Genomic DNA, 19,844 nt, shown 5'->3' on the forward strand with positions numbered 1-19,844 from the left:
CCAGCTTGGCCAACATGGCAAAACCCCATCTCTAGTAAAAATACAAAAATTAGCTGGGCATAGTGGTGTGTGCCTGTAATCCCAGCTACTCGGGAGGCTGAGGCAAGATAATGGCTTGAACCTGGGAGGCAGAGCCGAGATGGCGCCACTGCACTCCATCCTGGGAGACAGTGCGAGACTCCATCTCCAAAAAAAAAAAAAAAAAAGAAAGAAAGAAAGAAAAGAAAATGAGTAGGGACCAAAAAGAAAATAACAAATGGTATCTATAGGCCACTGTGACTGGAAAAGACCTGAAGAATAAGTTCAACCCATTTTATAGATGAGGAAAAGGAGCTCAAGACAGGAAATGAATGTCCTATAGTCACCCAGTAAGCCAGTGGCTGAGCCAGCCCTGCAACCCAGGCCTCAGGCTCCCAGGCTAGTTCTTTTATGCCACCAGGAAGGCACTGACGTTCAGTCAGCATTTGTTCAAAGCACACGCGTGTATGCACACACACACATGCACGCAGGCAGGTGGCAGGACTAGCTTGCACACCTCTGGACTCCGATAAGTACTTAGCACCAGGCTCAGGAAGTTCCAGGCTCTCAAGCGACACTGTCTGAAGGAAGGTGACTCCCTCCAAGTGTCCAGGCATCCCCAGAACTCCCTCAGGCCTCTGGGTTCCAGGGGTGCCACAGCTGCTGGTGCAGGCCCAGCAGGTAAGAGAGGGGTGATCTGCTGTCCCTGTCCCTTTATCCCACGATTATACCCAGGAAAAGGGCTTCCAATCATATTTACCTGGACTCTTCTAGCGCCTTAGATCCCTTCTGCCAGGTGGAAGCCTGTCTTAGGAGATGAAGCCCAACAGGGGTCAGTCATGTTCACCATATTACGGGGCTCGGCCCCTTCGATGAGCGGGGGGGTGGGGCTCGGTCCTTCCCTAGCCACTGAACTTTAGTACACTCGAACAGCTTTCTGGAATTTTGGATAATGGGGAAAGGAGTTAGAATCTCCATCCCTTCTCTTTCAGAAAATTCTTGGAATTGTTTTATTTGTTTGTTTGAGGCAGAGTCTCGTTCTGTTGCCAGGATGGAGGGCAGTGGCGCGATCTCGGCTCACTGCAACCTCCGCCTCCTGGGTTCAACCGATTCTCCTGCCTCAGCATCCCTAGTTGCTGGAACTACAGGCATGCACCACGACGCCCAGCTAATTTTTGTATTTTTAGTAGAGACAGGGTTTCACCACGTTGGCCAGGATGGTCTCGATCGCCTGACCTCGTGATCTGCCCGGCCTCCCAAAGTGTTGGGATTACAAGCGTGAGCCACCTCGCTTGGCCAATCCTTGGAATTTTTAATGCAAGTCCCCTTCCACAGATGTTTCACCCTACACACACACACACACATGCTCTCTCTCTCTGTCTGTCTCTCTCTCTCTCCTACCTCCCCAGGCCTTCTGCCACACCCATTCCGCAGACCAGAATGCAGAGGCTTGTAGAGATTAAATCACTTGTCTAAGGACTGACGAGTTAGTTGAAGAGTCAGAATTCAAACCCAGATCTGTCCAATGCCATATTTCTCTTGTTCACCAGGCCACGCTGACCAATGGACAAACGGTGTTGCTGGAGGTGAGTGTGGATGGCTTGAGAACCTTGAGTATAGGGCAGTGCCAGGCTCTTCCCAGACCTGCTTGTGAGTGCCCCCACGCAAGCCATTTTTCCCAGCCACTGTCCCGCCCTTGCCAGCCTGGGGGCCACCGAGGGGGAGCTGGGCACAGGGGGAGCTTTGTTCACCGCCTTTCTCCATCCGAGAGGCTCCTGCTCTCCTCTGCCAGGTGCATTTGTGGTATATTGCCACTGAAACACACTTCCTTGCCACACCCAATTAGACCTTTGCAGTTTGGCTGATGCAATCAGCTCACGTGCAAAAGAAACATTATTTTGCACTCATAAAAAGTGTGAGATAAAAATACCATGCAATGAGTGAAAAAGCCATCAGTCTACTTTAAATGGTAGACTCCTGGCACTGAAACGATGTTAGATTTGCTCGTCCAGGTCACTTCACCCTGCACACCTTCACACACACACTCCTACGCTCTCACCACACACCCACACACCCTCACTCTCACACTCAATGCACACACACACCCACTCACCACACACCCACACACCCTCACTCTCACACTCAATGTACACACACACCCACTCACCACACACCACACACATACCCTGACACATACCTCCTGCACACACACACACACCCACTCGCCACACACCACACACCCATACACACTGCACACACACCCACTCACCACACACCACACACACCCACACACCCTCACTCTCACATTCAGTGCATACTCACACCCACTCACCACACACCACACACACACCCCAACACACACACCTACTGCACACTCACACACCCACTCACCACACACACCACACACCCACACACCCTCACACTCAGTGCATACTCACACACCCACTCACCACACACCCTCACACACTCACTGCAGACTTACACACACTATGCTCTCACCACACACCCCCACATACCCTCACACTCACAGTGCACACTCACACACCCACTCACCACACACATATACCCCGATGCACTCACACTCACCTACTGCACTCACACACACACCCACTCACCACACACTCACACACCCTCACACACTCAGTGCATACTCACACACCCACTCACCACACGCACCACATACCTACACACTGCACATTCACACACCCACCACACACCCCACACACACACTGCACACTCACACACATCCACTCACCACACATCACACCCACACACACTGTGCACACTCACTCACCACACACATATACCCTGACACACTCACCTACTGCACACACACCCACTCACCACACACACCACACACCCCATACCCTCACACTCACTGCACACTCACACCCACTCCTATGCTCACTACACACCCACACACACTCAGTGCACACTCACACACCCACTCACCACACACACACCCTGACACACACCTACACACTCACACACACCCACCACACACCACACACTCACACATATATGCTGACACATTCACACCTACTGCACACACACCCACTCACCACACACCCACACTCACTGCACACTCATACCCACTCACCGCATACACCCTGACACACTCACCTACTGCATGCACACGCATTCACCACACCCCCCACACACTGCACACTAACTGCACACGCACACACACACCACACACCACACACACCACATGCACTCATACACCCAACACACTCATCCCTCACCTATCCACACTCACCATACACACACTGACTCGCACATACGGCCAAACACACACATTCACCACACAGTTACATATACAACCCCCCCACCACACACGCACACATACACCCCACACACCACACACACCATCCCCACACACTCATCACACACACCCACACACATTCATCACGCCCACACACACCACTCACAATCACACACATTCACCACACACCCACCCCCACTCATCACACATTTTCTCACACACTCTCATACTACACACACACACATACCCACTCACATTCACCACACACACCCCTATACCCATTCACACACCCACTCACACACCCACTCACACATACACCCACTTACACACACACCCCACACCTACACACATGCACTCACCACACACCCCTACACCCACACACACATACACCCCTATACCCACTCACACACACACCCACTTACCCACTTACACATCCCCCACACCCACACATGCATTCACTACACACCGCTACACTCCCACACACATACACCCCTATACCCACTCACACACACACCCACTTACACACACACCCCCACACCCACACACATGCATTCACTACACACCCCGACACCCCCACACACATACACCCCTACACCCACTCACACACACCCACTCACACACTTACACACACACCCCCCACACCCACACACATGCACTCACCATACACCCCTACACCCACACCCACACACCCCTACACCCACTCACATACACCCACTTACACACACACCCCACACCCACACACACGCTCACCACACCCCTACACCCACACACACATACACTCCTACACCCACTCACACACCTACTCACACACCCACTTCACACACACCCACACGCACGCACTCACCACACACACACTTCGCGTGTCCTGCAGCCCTGGTTCCACACCTCCAGAGACGGGAAACTCCCTCCCTTCCAAAGCCGCATCTTTCATCCTCCGACAGCCCTGAGTGTGTGAGCGCTCCTCTCCACATTGGGCCCCAATTCATCTCCCTATAGCTTTTCACCCTTCTAACTCAGGAAGGGTTTAGAGAATTCATTCATTAAACAAACACAAGACAAAGCAACAAATCCACAGCCCTCTTGGAATGCCTCCGGGCGCTGAGAGCAGAGCAGGGCCCCGAGGCTGAGGGCAGGCTCCCAGTGCTTCTGCCTCTGCCCACAGGGGTGGGTGTGAACGTGGACCCCATCCCAGGCCTCACCAACCCAGCCGCCTGCGGGTGTCTCTAGGGCTTGCTGTGTCCCTGGGGTCCTGAAGGTACCAACCCTGCGACCTCGGTGGGATTTTGGCCCCGCGAGGGCTCTGTAGGTGGGAGGAGTTCAGGGTCGTTTTGTAATCTTCAGAGGCCTTGCCAAGGCCGTCTCCCGTCCTGTGACCCTGGTGACATTCTGGGACGCTGGGGCCACGTGAGGGGAGGAACCACTGCCTGGAACTTTGATCAGCGCTGGGGTTGGATTGAGCTGACCACAGGCCACACCAGACTCCTCTCTGCTCCTCAGGAAGACAGGGCAGCCCGGCGCCACCCGCTCGGCCTCACGGTAGGCTCTTGGGCTCGCTAAAGGGCTCCTGGGTCTGCAGGGACACGGGGGCAGGAACGGGAACTTGCGGTCTCCCCGTTTCAGAGCGTTCCCCAGCTCCAGGCAGGCTGCCGTTCCAGGGGGCCCCTGCCCTGGGAGGAGAAGTCCCCTAGGTGCTCGGCCAGGGCCCTGCTGGGAAGAGGCAGGAGGCAGGTGGGGCGGGGGCGGGGGTTGTGAGATGAGAACCAGCCGGTCCCGGCCTGCAGGGAGCTAGTAGTGAGTAGAAGATAAGCAGGGTGACCAGATGTCCAGGTTGGCCTGGTTCTGCCTAGTTTATACTTGTCATCTTGGCATAACAATAATAAATAGTATTACTGATTATTTATTAATATTATATTAATACTAAATATTATTAATTAATATAATTATTGTTGTTTTTCGAGATGAGGTCTTGTTATGTTGCTCAGGCTGGTCTTGAACTCCTGGCTTCAAGCGATCCTACCACCCAGCCTGCTGAGTAGCTGGGATTACAGCGCATACCACGGCACCCAGCTCAGGCCCGAGGATGACTAGCTCCTCGTTTCCCTCCCAGAAGCCTGCTGGCTCATATGATAAAGTTTATGGTCATATAAACCTGCAGGGAGCCACCTTTTATTGAATATTCAGTATTTGCCAGGCACTGTGTTAAGGGCTTTGTATTTACTCTCTTATTTAGCCTGTCTATTATCCAGTGGAGTGCTAATTTTAACCCTGAGGGCAGAGGTGATAATTAACGGTGGAAAACCTGAGGCTTAGAGTGTTGGAGTGATTTGCCCAAGCCCACATGGCTCGTAGGTGATGGCATCAGAATCTGATCCCAGTTTGTGGCACTGGCGGAGCTGACGTGTTTTCCCCTGCCACTAAGCAGGATGAGAGTCAGGCCTGAGATGCGAAGTCACTGACAGCCACCAAACACATTCCCTTCAATTCAGCACACAGAGCCTGGCTGCCTTCTCAGTGCCCAGCCCTGAGCCGGGTGCTGGGGTGCAGAGCTGCTTGCAGAGACGCCACAGCAAGCCTGCAGTACCACGGGCTCACTCGGATGGGTGCAACTGAATAGAAAACAGCGGAAGAGCGCAACATTCAACACAGTACAAGAGGGATCTGAGGACCCAAGAAAGGGTCGGGCGCGGTGGCTCACGCCTCTAATCCCAGCACTTTGGGAGACCAAGGCGGGTGGATCACCTGAGGTCAGGAGTTTGAGACCAGCCTGGCCAACATGGGGAAACCCCATCTCTACTAAAAATACAAAAATTAGCCAGATGTGGTGGCAGGTGCCTGTAATCCCAACTACTCGGGAGGCTGAGGCTGGAGAATCGCTTGAACCTGGGAGGCGGAGGTTGCAGTGAGCCGAGATGGCATCACTGCACTCTAGCCTGGGCGACAAGAGTGAAACTCTATCTCAAAAAAAAAAAAGAAGAAGATAGTCAAGGAAGGCTTCATGGGGGAAGTGTGACGTCCACTGGCCTGAGAGGGTGGGTATAAATTGGGAGGGTCGCACAGTGTCCAGTTCACAACCGCCTCTTAGTTCAACCTGTCAGCTGTCGTCTCTTCCAGAAGCTAACACGGCTGATAGACAAGCTCCCCTGGGCCTTTGCAACATCACTTTCAGGAAGGAAAGAGTCAAGTAAGCCCCTACTATGTGTGTGGAACTCTGCTGTGCATTTTACACATTTATCTCGATATTTAGAATAAAATAGGTTTCAACCTTACCGCAAAAGTGATATGTTTCTTTCGTAAAAATGTGGAACATACATTTTTAGGCAGAAGGAAAAAATAAAAATCATCCACGATTCGCTTTTTCAGAAGTAATGACCACAATTTTTTTTCCTTTGAGACAGAGTTTCATTCTTGTTGCCCAGGCTGGAGTGCAGTGGTGCGATCTCGGCTTACTGCAACCTCTGCCTCCCGGTTTCTAGCGATTCTCCTGCCTCAGCCTCCTGAGTAGCTGGGATTACATGCGTGTGCCACCATGCCCAGTTAATTTTTGTATTTTTGGTAGAGACGGGGTTTCACCATGTTGTCCAGGCTGGTCTTGAACTCCTGATCTCAGGTGATCTGCCCGCCTTGGCCTCCCAAAATGCTGGGATCACAGGTGTGAACCACAGTGCCAGACCCCACCACAAATATTTGGTGCATAAGCTTCTATTGTGTTTTCTGTGCACAAATACACCTTAAACATGGAAAACTAGCATTCCGAGACTTCATATATTTCACTTAAGATATTGCAAACATCTTGTCAATAAATACACATCTGTAATAAATTTTCTTTTTGTTTAAAATTTTATTTTTTATTCTATTTTTTTTGAGACAAGGTCTCCCCCTGTTTCCCAGGCTGGAGTGCGGTAGAGCAATCACCACTTACTGCAGCCTCGACCTCCCGGGCTCGAGCCATCCTCCCACCTCAGCCTCTCAAGTAGCTGAGACTACAAGCATGCACCACTGTGCTTGGCTAATTTTTATAATTTTTTTGTAGAGCTGAGCTGTTACCACGTTGCCCAGGCTGATTTCAAACTCCTGGCCTCAAGCGATCCTCCTGCCTCCGCCGCCCAAAGTGCTGGGATGACAGGCAGGAGCCACTGAACCCAGCCTATAATATAGTTTTAAAGATAGCGGAGAAGGTTTCCATTATCTCCGTGTAGCATGATTCATGTAACCAATCCCTCATGTTGGACATTTAGGTTGTTTCTATTTTGTTGCTGTGGCCCGATGCCTGTTACCTCATTTAAGAGCCACAATAGCCCTAACAATGCTATGATTGAGGTATTATGATGGTTATTGTTATCGTGGTCGTTCTGGGTTTACAGACGCCGAGGCTGGGGCTCTGAGAGGTGGCTTCACTCCCTGGGACACAACTGGGCCGCAGATGGGGTGGGCTGGCCAGGGCAGGAGCAGAGGCTGGGACCCGGCGCAAGCCCGACCGCCTCAGCCATTGGACTTAGGTTGCTGGACTGAGAAGAGAGGGGACCAGGTTTGGGCAGCGGCAGGTCTCAGCCATTGGACTTATGTTGCTGGATTGAGAAGAGCGGGGACCAGGTTTGGGCAGCGGCAGGTCTCAGCCATTGGACTTATGTTGCTGGATTGAGAAGAGCGGGGACCAGGTTTGGGCAGCGGCAGGTCTCAGCCATTGGACTTATGTTGCTGGATTGAGAAGAGAGGGGACCAGGTTTGGGCAGTGGCAGGTCTTCTTAGAGGACCAGATGAGGCAGCCAGGGACTCTGGACGAGTCTCAGAAGCCCCTCTTTGTGCTTCCAGCTGAGCTGGAGCCCAAGTGGCCAAATCCAGGCCCGCTGGCGAGGCAGACATCCGTGGAGCCAGCGTCGGGTAGCAGTCCCTGGGTGTCTGGGGCCAGGGTTCTAGGCCCCATTCTAGGTCCCATCCGCCTCTGGAAGAAGTGAGGCTTAGCTCTGTGGTGGATGACAGACTGGCTGGAGGCATGCACAGAGATGTACCCTCCCAAGAGCAATCTGAGGAGAGGAAGGAGCTCGTTTGCACCCAGCCAAACCCTCCCTCTCCCCCCAAAAAAACCATTTAAAAAGCCAGACTTCTTGGCTTGCCGAAAGTGTGGAACATTTTTGTGGGCATTTGCTGGTCTTATTCCCAGACGAGGAGCAGAAAGCCTCTGGCTGCCGCCCCGCTGTGGCCCTTGGGACCAGCCTCCATGGTTCCCAGGGAGGGGCGCTTCCGTCTCCAGAGCTCCCCAGTGACCTGCTTTCTTGAGGGCAGGCTGGGGAAGCGGCCCAAGTCCAAAGCCTCCCAGCCAGAGCCCTCAGAATCTGTGCTCCCCTAAACCTTCTAGCTCTTCCCCTTGGCTGGAGGAAAGCGCTAGGAGGAGTGCTGTGGAGCGGTGTCTCACTGGCCCACAGGGGGGTGGTTGGATGGTCTCATGGGTTTCTGCCTAGCGAACCCGTGACTGCTTCAGCACAGAGCTGGGGCTGCACTGCTCGGAATATCGGGGTCACTAACGTTGCCGAGCACTTGCCGTGTGCCAGGGCCTGAGCTTGGAGCTTTTCATGCATTTTCTCATTCCATCCTCACAACATCCCCACCAGGAAAGTAGTACTGTGCTCACTGTTTTGAAGAGGAGGAAAGTGAAACACAGAGAGGTTAAGCCATGCAGTCAAAGCCACAGAGCTAAGCTGGAGGGGAGTTAGGATTGAACCCAGGCTGTCTGACTCGTCGCCACTCCAGAGTGAGGTGAGGGGGCTCGGGCGGGGCGTGGACCGTCTGCAAACTGTCAGTGTTCTGCGCCCTCACTGTGAAATCGTCCCTGCCTCCCCGCCTCCTGCCCCAGTAGACCCAGGCAAGAGGGGTCTTGCCCTGAACTTAGAGGGCCCTGTTCTGGCCCTCCTCCCCCCATGATACCACCCCCAGGGGTGCCGGCGGCACATGCCCATCTGGAGGCTGTGCCCCCATTTTAAACCACGGTCTGGGTACCCAGAACCCCAGTCTGTGTGGGCTGCCTCCCTGGGTCCGTCTTCCCTAGGTTGACCATGCCCCAGAAGTGCACAGTCTTCGGCCTGTGGGGTGCCGAGGGGCGATGTGTGTGGGGTCTCCACTCACAGTGCAGGAGAGTCGGGGGGAAGAGAAGGGAACAGACAATGGGTGGAGTTCCTGGTAGACGACGTTCTCCCTGGGACCTGCAGGTACGAGGAGCGGGCCTGCCCACCCCACCCACTCCACTGCCCTGGGACAGCCTGGTGGTGTCATGGCAAGGACCCCGCAGAGCCCGGGCTGTCGGGACTGGCCCTGGCCCCTCGCTTCTGTGTGTGTGCCCTGGGGCCAGTCGCTGTAGCTCTGGGGGCCCCAGTCTCCCTGTCCTGGGCACTTCTAGGTTTGTGCTGAGGATCAAGATGTATGTGCGGGAGCTTTGGGAACCGGCAGGCGGGAACTGACCCCTCAGCCAAGCCCCCGCATCACGGAGCTGCCTCTCCCTCTGCCTGCGTCTCCCCAGCCGTAGCTGATTTGCCTGCACTTGACTTTCTGTGCCACCAGTGCCATGGTTTTGGTTCAAGGCTTGAATCCTAGAGCTCCTTCCTTTGTTGGAAATGTGGGAAGCACATTCTTTCTAAATGACAGTGGATTAAAAGTGAGAGGCGCAGACCCAGGGAGGCCTGGGAGCACTCAGCTTGCTCAGCAGAGAGGTACACTCCCCCCAGCGGGCTTGAGCGTCCCACGGTGCAACTCCGGCTTTGGCCTGTTTTCCTGGCAGGAGTGATGAACAAAACCAGGAGATCTGGGCGCCACAAGCCAAGCCCTGCTGTGAAGAGCCCGGGGCCTTGCCTCACTCTCCCTGCGAGGAGGCCGGATGGTCTCGGGACCTGCAAGCCCCAGCATTATCTGGCCCATCGTTCCAGGGGAGTACTTTCTGGAAATAGCCTTTGAGAAACAATGACCAATGGGGCTAGCAAGGGAGGGAGACTGGCACCATGATGATATTACTGCATGTTAAAAATCAGAACTCACCAGGCACAGTGGTGTACGCCTGTAGTCCCAGCCACTCTGGAGGCTGAGGCAGGAGGATCACTTCCATCCAGGGGATTGAGGCTGCAGTGAGCTATGATCGTGCCACTGCATTCCAGCCTGGATAACAGAGTGAAGTTCTGCCTCAAAAAATAACAAAATTAAACACAATTGCTCCCCTCTTACTCTCGGGAGGAATCGAGGCGGCTCTGGCAGCCTGGCTGGGGGTCGCTCATTCTGGGGTTGCCCATCCCAGGGGAGGTGGCTCTGCCTCCCACGCTGCTCTTCCCAGCCTTGGAGAGCTCCATTCAACAAAACCTGCCTGAGCCCAGAGGAAGTCACTGCTGCTCTGGGCATAGACAGACGAGTACACGGAACAGACTGCCATGAAAACCCATCATTTTGGTGCCTATACTGAGTGTTAAAGTGGAGACACGTTCTCCAGGTCCTCCTTCCTAGGGTCCAGGGCGGCTTCTTTCAGGACCCCTAGGGGCTTTGCGTAGGTGCCTCAGGGGCAGGCCAGGTGCTAGTGGCAGCTGTGTGCCTGTGTGGTGTGTGTCGGGGGACAGTGGCTACCCCAATCCTCTTCAGCCAGGTCCACTGCTTTCTGTTTCTAGTCTCATGCTAGCTCTGTAGCTGGGGTCTAGGGACACAGAGCCAGGAGGCACACGCTTGCCTGAGGCTTGTTCCATTCCCTCACATGTCCTAAGTGGCAAGGACATTTTCCTTTTCCTGGAAGAGGTGATTGCAGAAGTCAGATTGTATTTATTTATTGATGAGATGGAGTCCAGCGCCCAGGCTGGAGTGCAGTGGCACGATCTCGGCTCACTGCAACCTCTGCCACCCGGGTTCAAGTGATTCTCCTGCCTCAGCCTCCTGAGTAGCTGGGATTACAGATGTGTGCCACCACATCTGGCTAATTTTTGTAGTTTTTAGTAGAGACGGAGTTTCACCATCTTGGCCAGGCTGGTCTGGAACTCCTGACCTCATGATCCACCTGCCTTGGACTTTCAAAGTGCTGGGACTAGAGGTGGAGCTCTCCAGCCGCTCACACCAGGCGGGTGTACGCCCAGCCGCAGGAGTCAGATTCTAATCCCAGGCCAGCGGTTATTACTGGTAGAGACTTTCCTTACCGCCTCCCCAAGCTCACTTAGCTATGCATGCCTTAGAGCAGCCTAAAGGAAGGTGTGCATTTTCTCAGGGAGAAGTTGTTCCTTCTCTACTGATGCGGCAGAACATTCCTGGAAGGACTGAGAGTCACTGAGTGACTGAGTGGGAGAGTAAAGGGGGCTCCCCTAAGCACTGGGTCCGAAGCCTATGAGTTTAATGGGAGACCTTCAGCCAGAAGCAGAATCTCCAGGTGGAGGAGGCACCAGCAGAGGGCAGCAGAGAGACAGCCAGCGAAGAGGGCTTGGTACCCAGATTCTGCAACTGGGGAACCCCTTTCGCAGACCCCTTTTACTGAGAAGAAGTTAATTAAGAAAAATTAGGAGTATGTTGTGAAAGGGCTTCTTTCTTTTTTTAATTGTTGGTACATTCAAGTGTATTCCGTCTAAAGAGCATTTTGTTTTTAATTTTTTTTTTTTGGTGTTCAAATAACGTTTTCTATAATAAGGTAGCTTGCAACCTTTAACGATAGTTAATGAGGTTGATTAATTACTCACTCTATGCCAGATCCTGATGTAAAACTGTTACCTATATGTACTCACTTAATCCCTAACAATTACCCTCATGTGGTAGGGACTATTATAATCCCCATTGTACAGATAAGGAAACTGAAGCACTGATGGATTAAGCAACAAGCCCAAGGTCACGTAGCTGGAAAGCGATGGACCTAAGATTTGAACTCATGGAATTAAGAGCACTCCAAGCCATGTGAATAAGTGCTGTGCGTGGGAACAGGGGCGGCCTGGAGGGCACACACCCTCTAACAGGGCAGGGGCCACGAAGCCCCAGCTGGTCTTGCTACGTGGAAAGGTGGACCCACTGTCCCCAGTTCACTCTGAAACCTAGACCTTTACCGTGACGTTTTCCAATTTTTACGTGTTGGCTACTGATTCGTATATGAAAAATGTCACTGAGGAATAAAGAAAATGTATTTGTGAGGTGCATCACCAATCTGTGACCTGTGAGTAGATGCTAGAAAATATACTGTTTTTTAAATTTTTTTAAAAAAACAGTAAAGAAAATCTAAAGAATTTTGGAGCATTTTAAAGAAATCTACTGTTCTGTAGAATCCCCAGGTCTGGGGTCCTTCTGTCCACATGACGTTGGAAAGCTCCTCGGGCCCCGCCGTGGAGGAGTGGGCACAGGTGGGCAGGGGGAGCGCATTTCAGCAGCAGTTCGAGGAGCCATCTCGTCTCTGTGGCTGCCCTCCCCCTCCACCAACTGTGCAAAGAGCAGGTGCCGGGATCTCCGCATCATTTGGCTCTGATGTGTGCTGAGATATGGAAACTCAGGAAGAGTTATGGTCTAGGAACTTCCAACTCAGGAATAATCTGTCCATATCCTATATATTATCTTTGAAAATGCCACAATGCCCATGGTCTCCTTTTATGCCTCTCTTCCATGCCTTTTTGTCTCTTTTCCGCTTCTTTCCCCAATCTGGAAAGAACACAGGAAGCCCCAAAGCCCTGCGTCTTTGTCCTGCTGCATGTTCGAGCTCGCGGTCCAGTGCCCTGGTCACTGTGCCATGCTGTGTGATGATCAAGTTTCCCTTCCTGTTTTCTCTCCATCCTCGAATCTAGAAGATGCTCCCTGGAGCCTGGCTGCTCTGGGCCTCCCTCCTGCTCCTGGCCAGGCCTGCCCAGCCCTGCCCCGTGGGTTGCGACTGCTTTGTCCGGGAGGTGTTCTGCTCAGACGAGGAGCTGGCCGCCATCCCGCCGGACATCCCGCCACACACCACAAACATCGTCTTTGTGGAGACCTCGTTCACTACGGTGGAAACCAGAGCCTTTGGCAGCAACCCCAACTTGACCAAGGTGGTCTTCCTCAACACTCAGCTCTGCCAGTTTAGGCCGGATGCCTTCGGGGGGCTGCCCAGGCTGGAGGACCTGGAGATCACAGGCAGCAGCTTCTTGAACCTCAGCGCCAACACCTTCTCCAACCTGACCTCGCTGGGCAAGCTCACCCTCAACTTCAATATGCTGGAGGCTCTGCTCGAGGGCCTCTTCCAGGACATGGCTGCCCTGGAGTCCCTCCACCTGCAGGGGAACCGGCTCCAGGCCCTGCCCAGGAGGCTCTTCCAGCCTCTGACCCATCTGAAGACACTCAACCTGGCTCAGAACCTCCTGGCCCAGCTCCCAGAGGAGCTGTTCCACCCACTCACCAGCCTGCAGACCCTGAAGCTGAGCAACAACGCGCTCTCTGGCCTCCCCCAGGGCGTGTTCGCCAGACTGGGCAGCCTGCAGGAGCTCTTCCTGGACAGCAACAAGATCTCGGAGCTGCCCCCTCGGGTGTTCTCCCAACTCTTCCGCCTGGAGAGGCTGTGGCTGCAGCACAATGCCATCACGCACCTGCCACTCTCCATCTTCGCCTCCCTGGGGAATCTGACCTTTCTGAGCTTGCAGGGGAACATGCTTCGGGTCCTGCCTGCCGGCCTCTTTGCCCACACCCCACACCTGGTCGGCCTGTCTCTGACCCATAACCAGCTGGAGACGCTCGCTGAGGGCGCCTTTGCCCACCTGTCCAACCTGCGTTCCCTCATGCTCTCATACAATGCCATTGCCCACCTCCCAGCTGGCATCTTCAGAGACCTGGAGGAGCTGGTCAAGCTCTACCTGAGCAGCAACAACCTGACAGCCCTGCACCCAGCCCTCTTCCAGAACCTGTCCAAGCTGGAGCTGCTCAGCCTCTCCAAGAACCAGCTGACCACACTTCCGGAGGGCATCTTCGACACCAACTACAACCTGTTCAACCTGGCCCTGCACGGCAACCCCTGGCAGTGTGACTGCCACCTGGCCTACCTCTTCAACTGGCTGCAGCAGTACACCGACCGGCTCCTGAACATCCAGACCTACTGCGCCGGCCCTGCCTACCTCAAAGGCCAGGTGGTGCCCGCCTTGAATGAGAAGCAGCTGGTGTGTCCCGTCACCCGGGACCGCCTGGGCTTCCAGGTCACGTGGCTGGACGACAACAAGGCAGGGGGCAGCTGGGATCTGGCTGTGTCGGAAAGGGCAGCCCGGAGCCAGTGCACCTACAGCAACCCCGAGGGCACCGTGGTGCTCGCCTGTGACCAGGCCCGGTGTCGCTGGCTGAACGTCCAGCTATCTCCTCGGCAGGGCTCCCTGGGACTGCTGTACAATGCTAGTCAGGAGTGGGACCTGAGGTCGAGCTGCGGTTCTCTGCGGCTCACTGTGTCTATCGAGGCTCGGGCAGCCGGGCCCTAGTAGCAGGGCATACAGGAGCTGGGGAAGGCGGCCTCTGGGGCCTGACCAGGCAACAGGTGGGGGCAGAGAGGAGCTGAGTCTCCGAAGCCTTGGCTTTTCACATGCAAGGGACAGGGTTGCACCCCCAAGATGAGGGAGTGGAGTCTGGTCTGCTCCACTAATCAGGGTCTCCTCCTCCCCCTCTTCCTTCATTGCTTCTCCCGGAGTGTGCGGCCTAACAAGGCCATCCTTATGCTTTGCAAAGCACCCTCGAAGGCTGCACCACGGCCTGGAGGATAAAATATCCTCAGCCCTGTTGCTTCCCCATTCTGTAACACCCACCCGCTCTCGCCCACACCTTGAGGTCTACTCACTGCATCCCAGAGATACAAAGTGGAGGCCACTGCCTTCTGATCTGGCTCACAAGCCCAATGTCTGTTTCAGTGTCTCTCCCTGAAATTGTGTTTTAAATTGGTATAGAGAAATAAAGGATGTGACAGACGCAGAGATGGTCAGAAAGCATAGGGGCAGGGTTCTGACTGGTGTGTGGGTGACCCTGTGGCCAGCACCCACCTCCACGCTGCGCCCAGGAGAAACTGAGATAAAACGAAGCCCCGGGAAGGGAAACGGCAGATGCTCGGCTTGTGACACAGAGCCCCCAGAGCGGAGGGTGGGTTCGCCTGCTCAGCACACAGGACGGCTGCTGCTGAGGAGGAGGAAAAGGTTTGAGGTGTAGGGGCAGCCTGGGCCGGCCGGGCGGCAGCTTCATTCTCACAGCAGCTGAGTACAAGCGGCTCACTCACTAGCGTTGTTCTCACTTGTTTTTTCATTTTTTTTCTTTTTTGAGATGGAGTTTCGCTCTTGTTGCCCAGGCTGGAGTGCAGTGGTGCGATCTTGGCTCACTGCAGCCTCCACCTCCCATGTTCAAGCAGTTCTCCTGCCTCCGCCTCCCGAGTAGCTGGGATTACAGGCACCAGCCACCACACCCGGCTAATATTTGTAGTTTCAGTAGAGACGGTGTTTCATCACCATATTGGTCAGGCTGGTCTCAAACTCCTGACCTCAGATAATCCACATGCCTCAGCCTCTCAAAGTGTTGGGATTACAGGCGTGAGCCACCGCACCCGGCCTCTTACCCAGCTCGGCCACCCCTGCAACCCTCCTGGGCCACCTCCTGCAGCTTCATCTCAGGGATCGCTGCCCTCCCATGCCCTGGGCAGCCTCCCATGCACCCCTGTGTGGATGCCTCTTCTTTGGCAATGAGCCCAGCTCTCCTCTGTGCTCGGCTCTTTTCAGGCCCAGGCTGATACCCCCTGCACAGAGCCCCATGTCCTCCTGTTGACCACAGATACGTCTAACAAGGCTCTGTCCCCTACTCCCCCTGATTCTCATCAGCGCATTGACCAGCCCAGGAGCTGGGCGTGTTCTCCACTCACTCCTCCCCTTCAGTCCTCAGAGCCAAGGAGTCCCCGAATGCTCAGGCTTCCAGCCTCTGAGCCTCCCTCTAGCTGCTCCTCCCCTTCTGCTCCCAGATGCTTTGTAGCCCTGGGCTGAGCCACTGCACAGCCTTCTGCCTGGCTTCCGGCTGTATTGTGGCTGGCCTGGGAAAAAGGCTCGGGCAGGGAGGGAGAAGGGAACCAGACGTACAGCAGGCCCCCAGGAGCTCCTGGCCACCGGGAGAAATCAGCCACATGGGATGAAAACACAAGGCAGAAAGGTCAGCACAGGCCAGTGTTGGGAAGTTCAGAGGAGGTGAAGCAGCGGGAAGCACTGGCCACGAGAAAGGCTGCATTGGATCTTGGGCCTTAAGAAGGGCTCCGGGGAGAGCTGGAAACTTGTGCAAGAAGAGCCTGAGCTAAGGGATGAGGAAGGGCAAGGACGAGGGATCAGGGCTGTGGAAGGGGGACGAGGAGGAAGACATAAGGCTGGAAGCCCAGACGGAGCTGATTCTGCAGGGCCCTGGGGTGGAGGGAGGAGTGTGCGTGTTGATGAAGGGGGCCCCAGGCAGTTACTGAAGGTCATGCAGAAGAGGGGGCAAGACTCCCAAATTCACTTGGTTTAAGAATGACCTTGCCCAGACCCTTCCAAGACTGGGGATCTTGGCCGTGGGCTCTGGCTCCCGCCTGGATGTGTTGCCACTCTCTGGGAAAGTGACTCCATGTCTAGCACGTAGCAGGAGCTTCGGAAATCCCCATCGCCCGAACTCCTGTCTGAGCAACAGACACGTACTGTCCGCTGGCAGGGATAAAGGGATAGGAAAATCCAGCAGATATTTCTCTCAATTAAATTTTCCCCTCAAAACATAACCCTGCGTTAAATTACAACATCAGAATTTTTCTCTGCCAAATGATGTTGGGGAAACAGCATGGCCAACAGCCAGCTCAGGCCGAGGAGAGATGGGCGAAGAAGCAGCTCCCGACGTGCCCTGCTCCCCAGGGCGCCTCATGCCCCGTCTCCTGGTGATGTGTCTGGTCTGGCCCAGCATTAACGTTTTCCATGGGTTCTGGACTAGAACTCAGCACACGCAGATCCCACACCGCTTTGCTTTTCTTTTTTTTTTGAGACAGAGTTTCACTCTTGTTGCCCAGGCTGGAGTGCAATGGCGTGATCTTGGCTCACCGCAACCTCCACCTCCCGGGTCCCGGGACAAGCGGTTCTCCTGCCTCAGCCTCCTGAGTAGCTGGGATTACAGGCACATGCCACCACACTCAGCTATTTTTTTTTTTTGTATTTTTAGTAGAGACAGGGTTCCCATGTTGGCCAGGATGATCTCGAACTCCTGACCTCGTGATCCGCCCGCCTCAGCCTCCCAAAGTGCTAAGATTACAGGCGTGAACCACCGCGCCCGGCACCCACACCTCTTTTCTTCACATTCTTCAGCCTTTGGCAAATTGCAGCTCCTCTCTGGGTCCCAGTTTCCTCCTCTATATAAGAAGGAGATTGGCTCTCAATGCTGGTTGAACCCTTGGGGAGGCTTTTAAAAACCGGTAATGACAAAAAGCAAAACGCCGGTGCCTGGGGCCCATTTTCTGAGATTCTGATTCAATTAGCCAGAATCTCTGGTGGTCGTGTGACCAGAAAAAGGTCTCAATCCAGACCCCGAAAGAGGGTTCTTGGATCTCACGCAGGAAGGAGTTCAAGGCAAGTCACTGAGTGCAGTGAGAAGAGACATTTTATTGAAAGCTACTCCCTTACAGGGCAGGGCGTCTTCAGAAGGCAAGCAGAGGAACGCGTTGCCTTTAAGTTTTTCTTATATAGGGGCCTTGTCTATGAAAGACTAAACTCAGCTGTGACTACATGTGGATGGCTGATACCACATGACAACATTTATTATTTTATTGATTTAAAGGAAACGATCCTTGACATTCAGCATATGTAAGGACATCAAAGCATAACTATAATTTTCCTGAAAGCTTTTATTGCTATGGGTGTTGACGAAAAGAGTCAAACTCTGTGAAATATTTTAAGAGATTTATTCTGAGCCAAATATGAGTGACCATGGCTCATGACACAGCCCTCAGGAGGTCCCGAGAATGTGCCCAAGGGGGTCTGGTGCAGCTTGGTTTCATACATTTTAGGGAGGCAGGAGACATCAGGTCAGACACATTTAAGAAATACATTGGTTTGGTTCAGAAAGGCAGGACAACCCGAAGCCAGTGGGGGGCTTCCAGGCTGTAGGTAAATTTAAACATTTTCTGGTTGACAATTGGTTGAGTTTAGCTGAAGACCTGGGATCAATGGAAAGGAATGTTCAGGTGAGAATAATGATTGTGGAGACCAAGTTTTATAGCGCAGAGGAAGCCCTCAGCGGACTTCAGAGAGAGAGAGAGCAGGTTATAAAATGTTTCTTATCTGACCTAAAAGGGTGCCTGGCTCTTAGTTGATGATCTCCTGGATCTGGAAAGAAAGGAAGGAAAACAAATGGGAAAGGGATTCTCTATAGGACATGGATTTTCCCACAAGAGACTCTGCAGGGCAATTTCAAGGCAGGGCAAGGAAATATATTTTGGGGGTTAAATATTTTTTCCTGATTATGCCATAATCAGATTAAAAAGTAAGTCACGATATACAGGGTCAAATAAAACCCATCTGATGAGAATTTATGATTTGTAAGGCGCAACTCCCCAGACCCCTTAGGTAGGAATTTGGGGAAGATGAAAAATCAGAGCTTAGTCCTCATGGGTACTGGGACACCTGGACACTCTGTGGTTGTAGGAGTTTGTCCTTGCGTCTTTGCAGGCCATTGTCGAGCTGCTTCCTTAGCTGTAAACATCTCAGGACCATGGGTCGTGATTGGCAAGGAATGTGCCTTGCTAGCTTCAAGATGGAGTTGATTTTCAGGTGATCTTACTCTCTCTCTTTTAGGCTCTTGCTTGTCTAACACTGGGGTTACCCAGATATCGTTTTGTTTAAGTCTCCCCCAGCGATTCTAACACATGGCCAGGGTTGAAAATTTAGGGCAGAATTTTGTCTCAGGCACTGTCCAGGGCTAGGTTCAGTGTAATTTGCACTGGGCAATGCTAGCCTCCTCACACCCACCTGGTGTCTGCTCTGGGTGGATTCATGAATGAAACAAGTGACAAACATCACGTATAAAAATATTGCATGGATTTTGTTTTTCTTTCTGGTTGATGCTTTTAATTTTTTTTTTTTTTGAGATGGAGTCTCGTTCTGTCACCCAGGCTGGAGTGCAGTGGCACGATCTTGGCTCACTGCAACCTCCACCTCCCTGGTTCAAGCAATTCCCCTGCTTCAGCCTCCCGAGTAGCTGGGATTACAGGCACACACCACCACGCCGGGCTAATTTTTATTTTTTATTTTTTTGTATTTTTAGTAGAGATGGGGTTTTGCCATGTTGGCCAGGCTGGTCATGGACTGGCCTCAGGCAATCCGCTCGCCTCGGCCTCCCAAAGTGCTGGGATTCCAGGCATGAGCCACCACACCCGGCCAATGTTTTTAATTTTATCAGCATTGGTGTTCTCATAAATCTTGCATTTTTGAAGAAACAGCAGCTGCGGGTGCACTCTGCCTTGCTTTTTTTTTTTTTTTCTTTTTTTAGATGGAGTCTCCCTCTGTGGCCAGGCTGGAGTGCAGTGGCGCAATCTTGGCTCACTGCAACCTCTGCCTCCAGGGTTCAAGCGATTCTCCTGCCTCAGCCTCCCAAGTAGCTGGGACTA

General features: G+C 53.4%; 1 protein-coding gene across 2 annotated transcripts; it reads left to right on the plus strand.

The window, feature by feature from the left end:
- Positions 1 to 4,619: 4,619 nt before the first annotated feature.
- CPN2 (carboxypeptidase N subunit 2) lies at positions 4,620 to 15,172 on the plus strand. 2 transcript variants are annotated; one of them, XM_015132528.3, is made up of 2 exons: positions 4,620 to 4,819; positions 13,051 to 15,172. In XM_015132528.3, exon 2 carries the CDS (start codon positions 13,051 to 13,053, stop codon positions 14,686 to 14,688), a length of 1,638 nt encoding a protein of 545 aa, XP_014988014.3. In that variant the 5' UTR covers positions 4,620 to 4,819; the 3' UTR covers positions 14,689 to 15,172. The 2 variants fall into 2 exon arrangements, with proteins under 2 accessions (XP_014988014.3, XP_014988013.3); XM_015132527.3 differs by having other exon boundaries at positions 4,663 to 4,819; positions 13,048 to 15,172.
- Positions 15,173 to 19,844: the final 4,672 nt, after the last annotated feature.

The sequence above is a fragment of the Macaca mulatta genome, chromosome 2 (genome assembly GCF_049350105.2).
Source record: "Macaca mulatta isolate MMU2019108-1 chromosome 2, T2T-MMU8v2.0, whole genome shotgun sequence".
NCBI classification, from domain to species: domain Eukaryota; kingdom Metazoa; phylum Chordata; class Mammalia; order Primates; family Cercopithecidae; genus Macaca; species Macaca mulatta.

Excerpts from the sequence above, each read along its gene's own strand:
- CPN2 (XM_015132528.3), top strand. The coding sequence starts at position 13,051 with ATGCTCCCTGGAGCCTGGCTGCTCTGGGCCTCCCTCCTGCTCCTGGCC.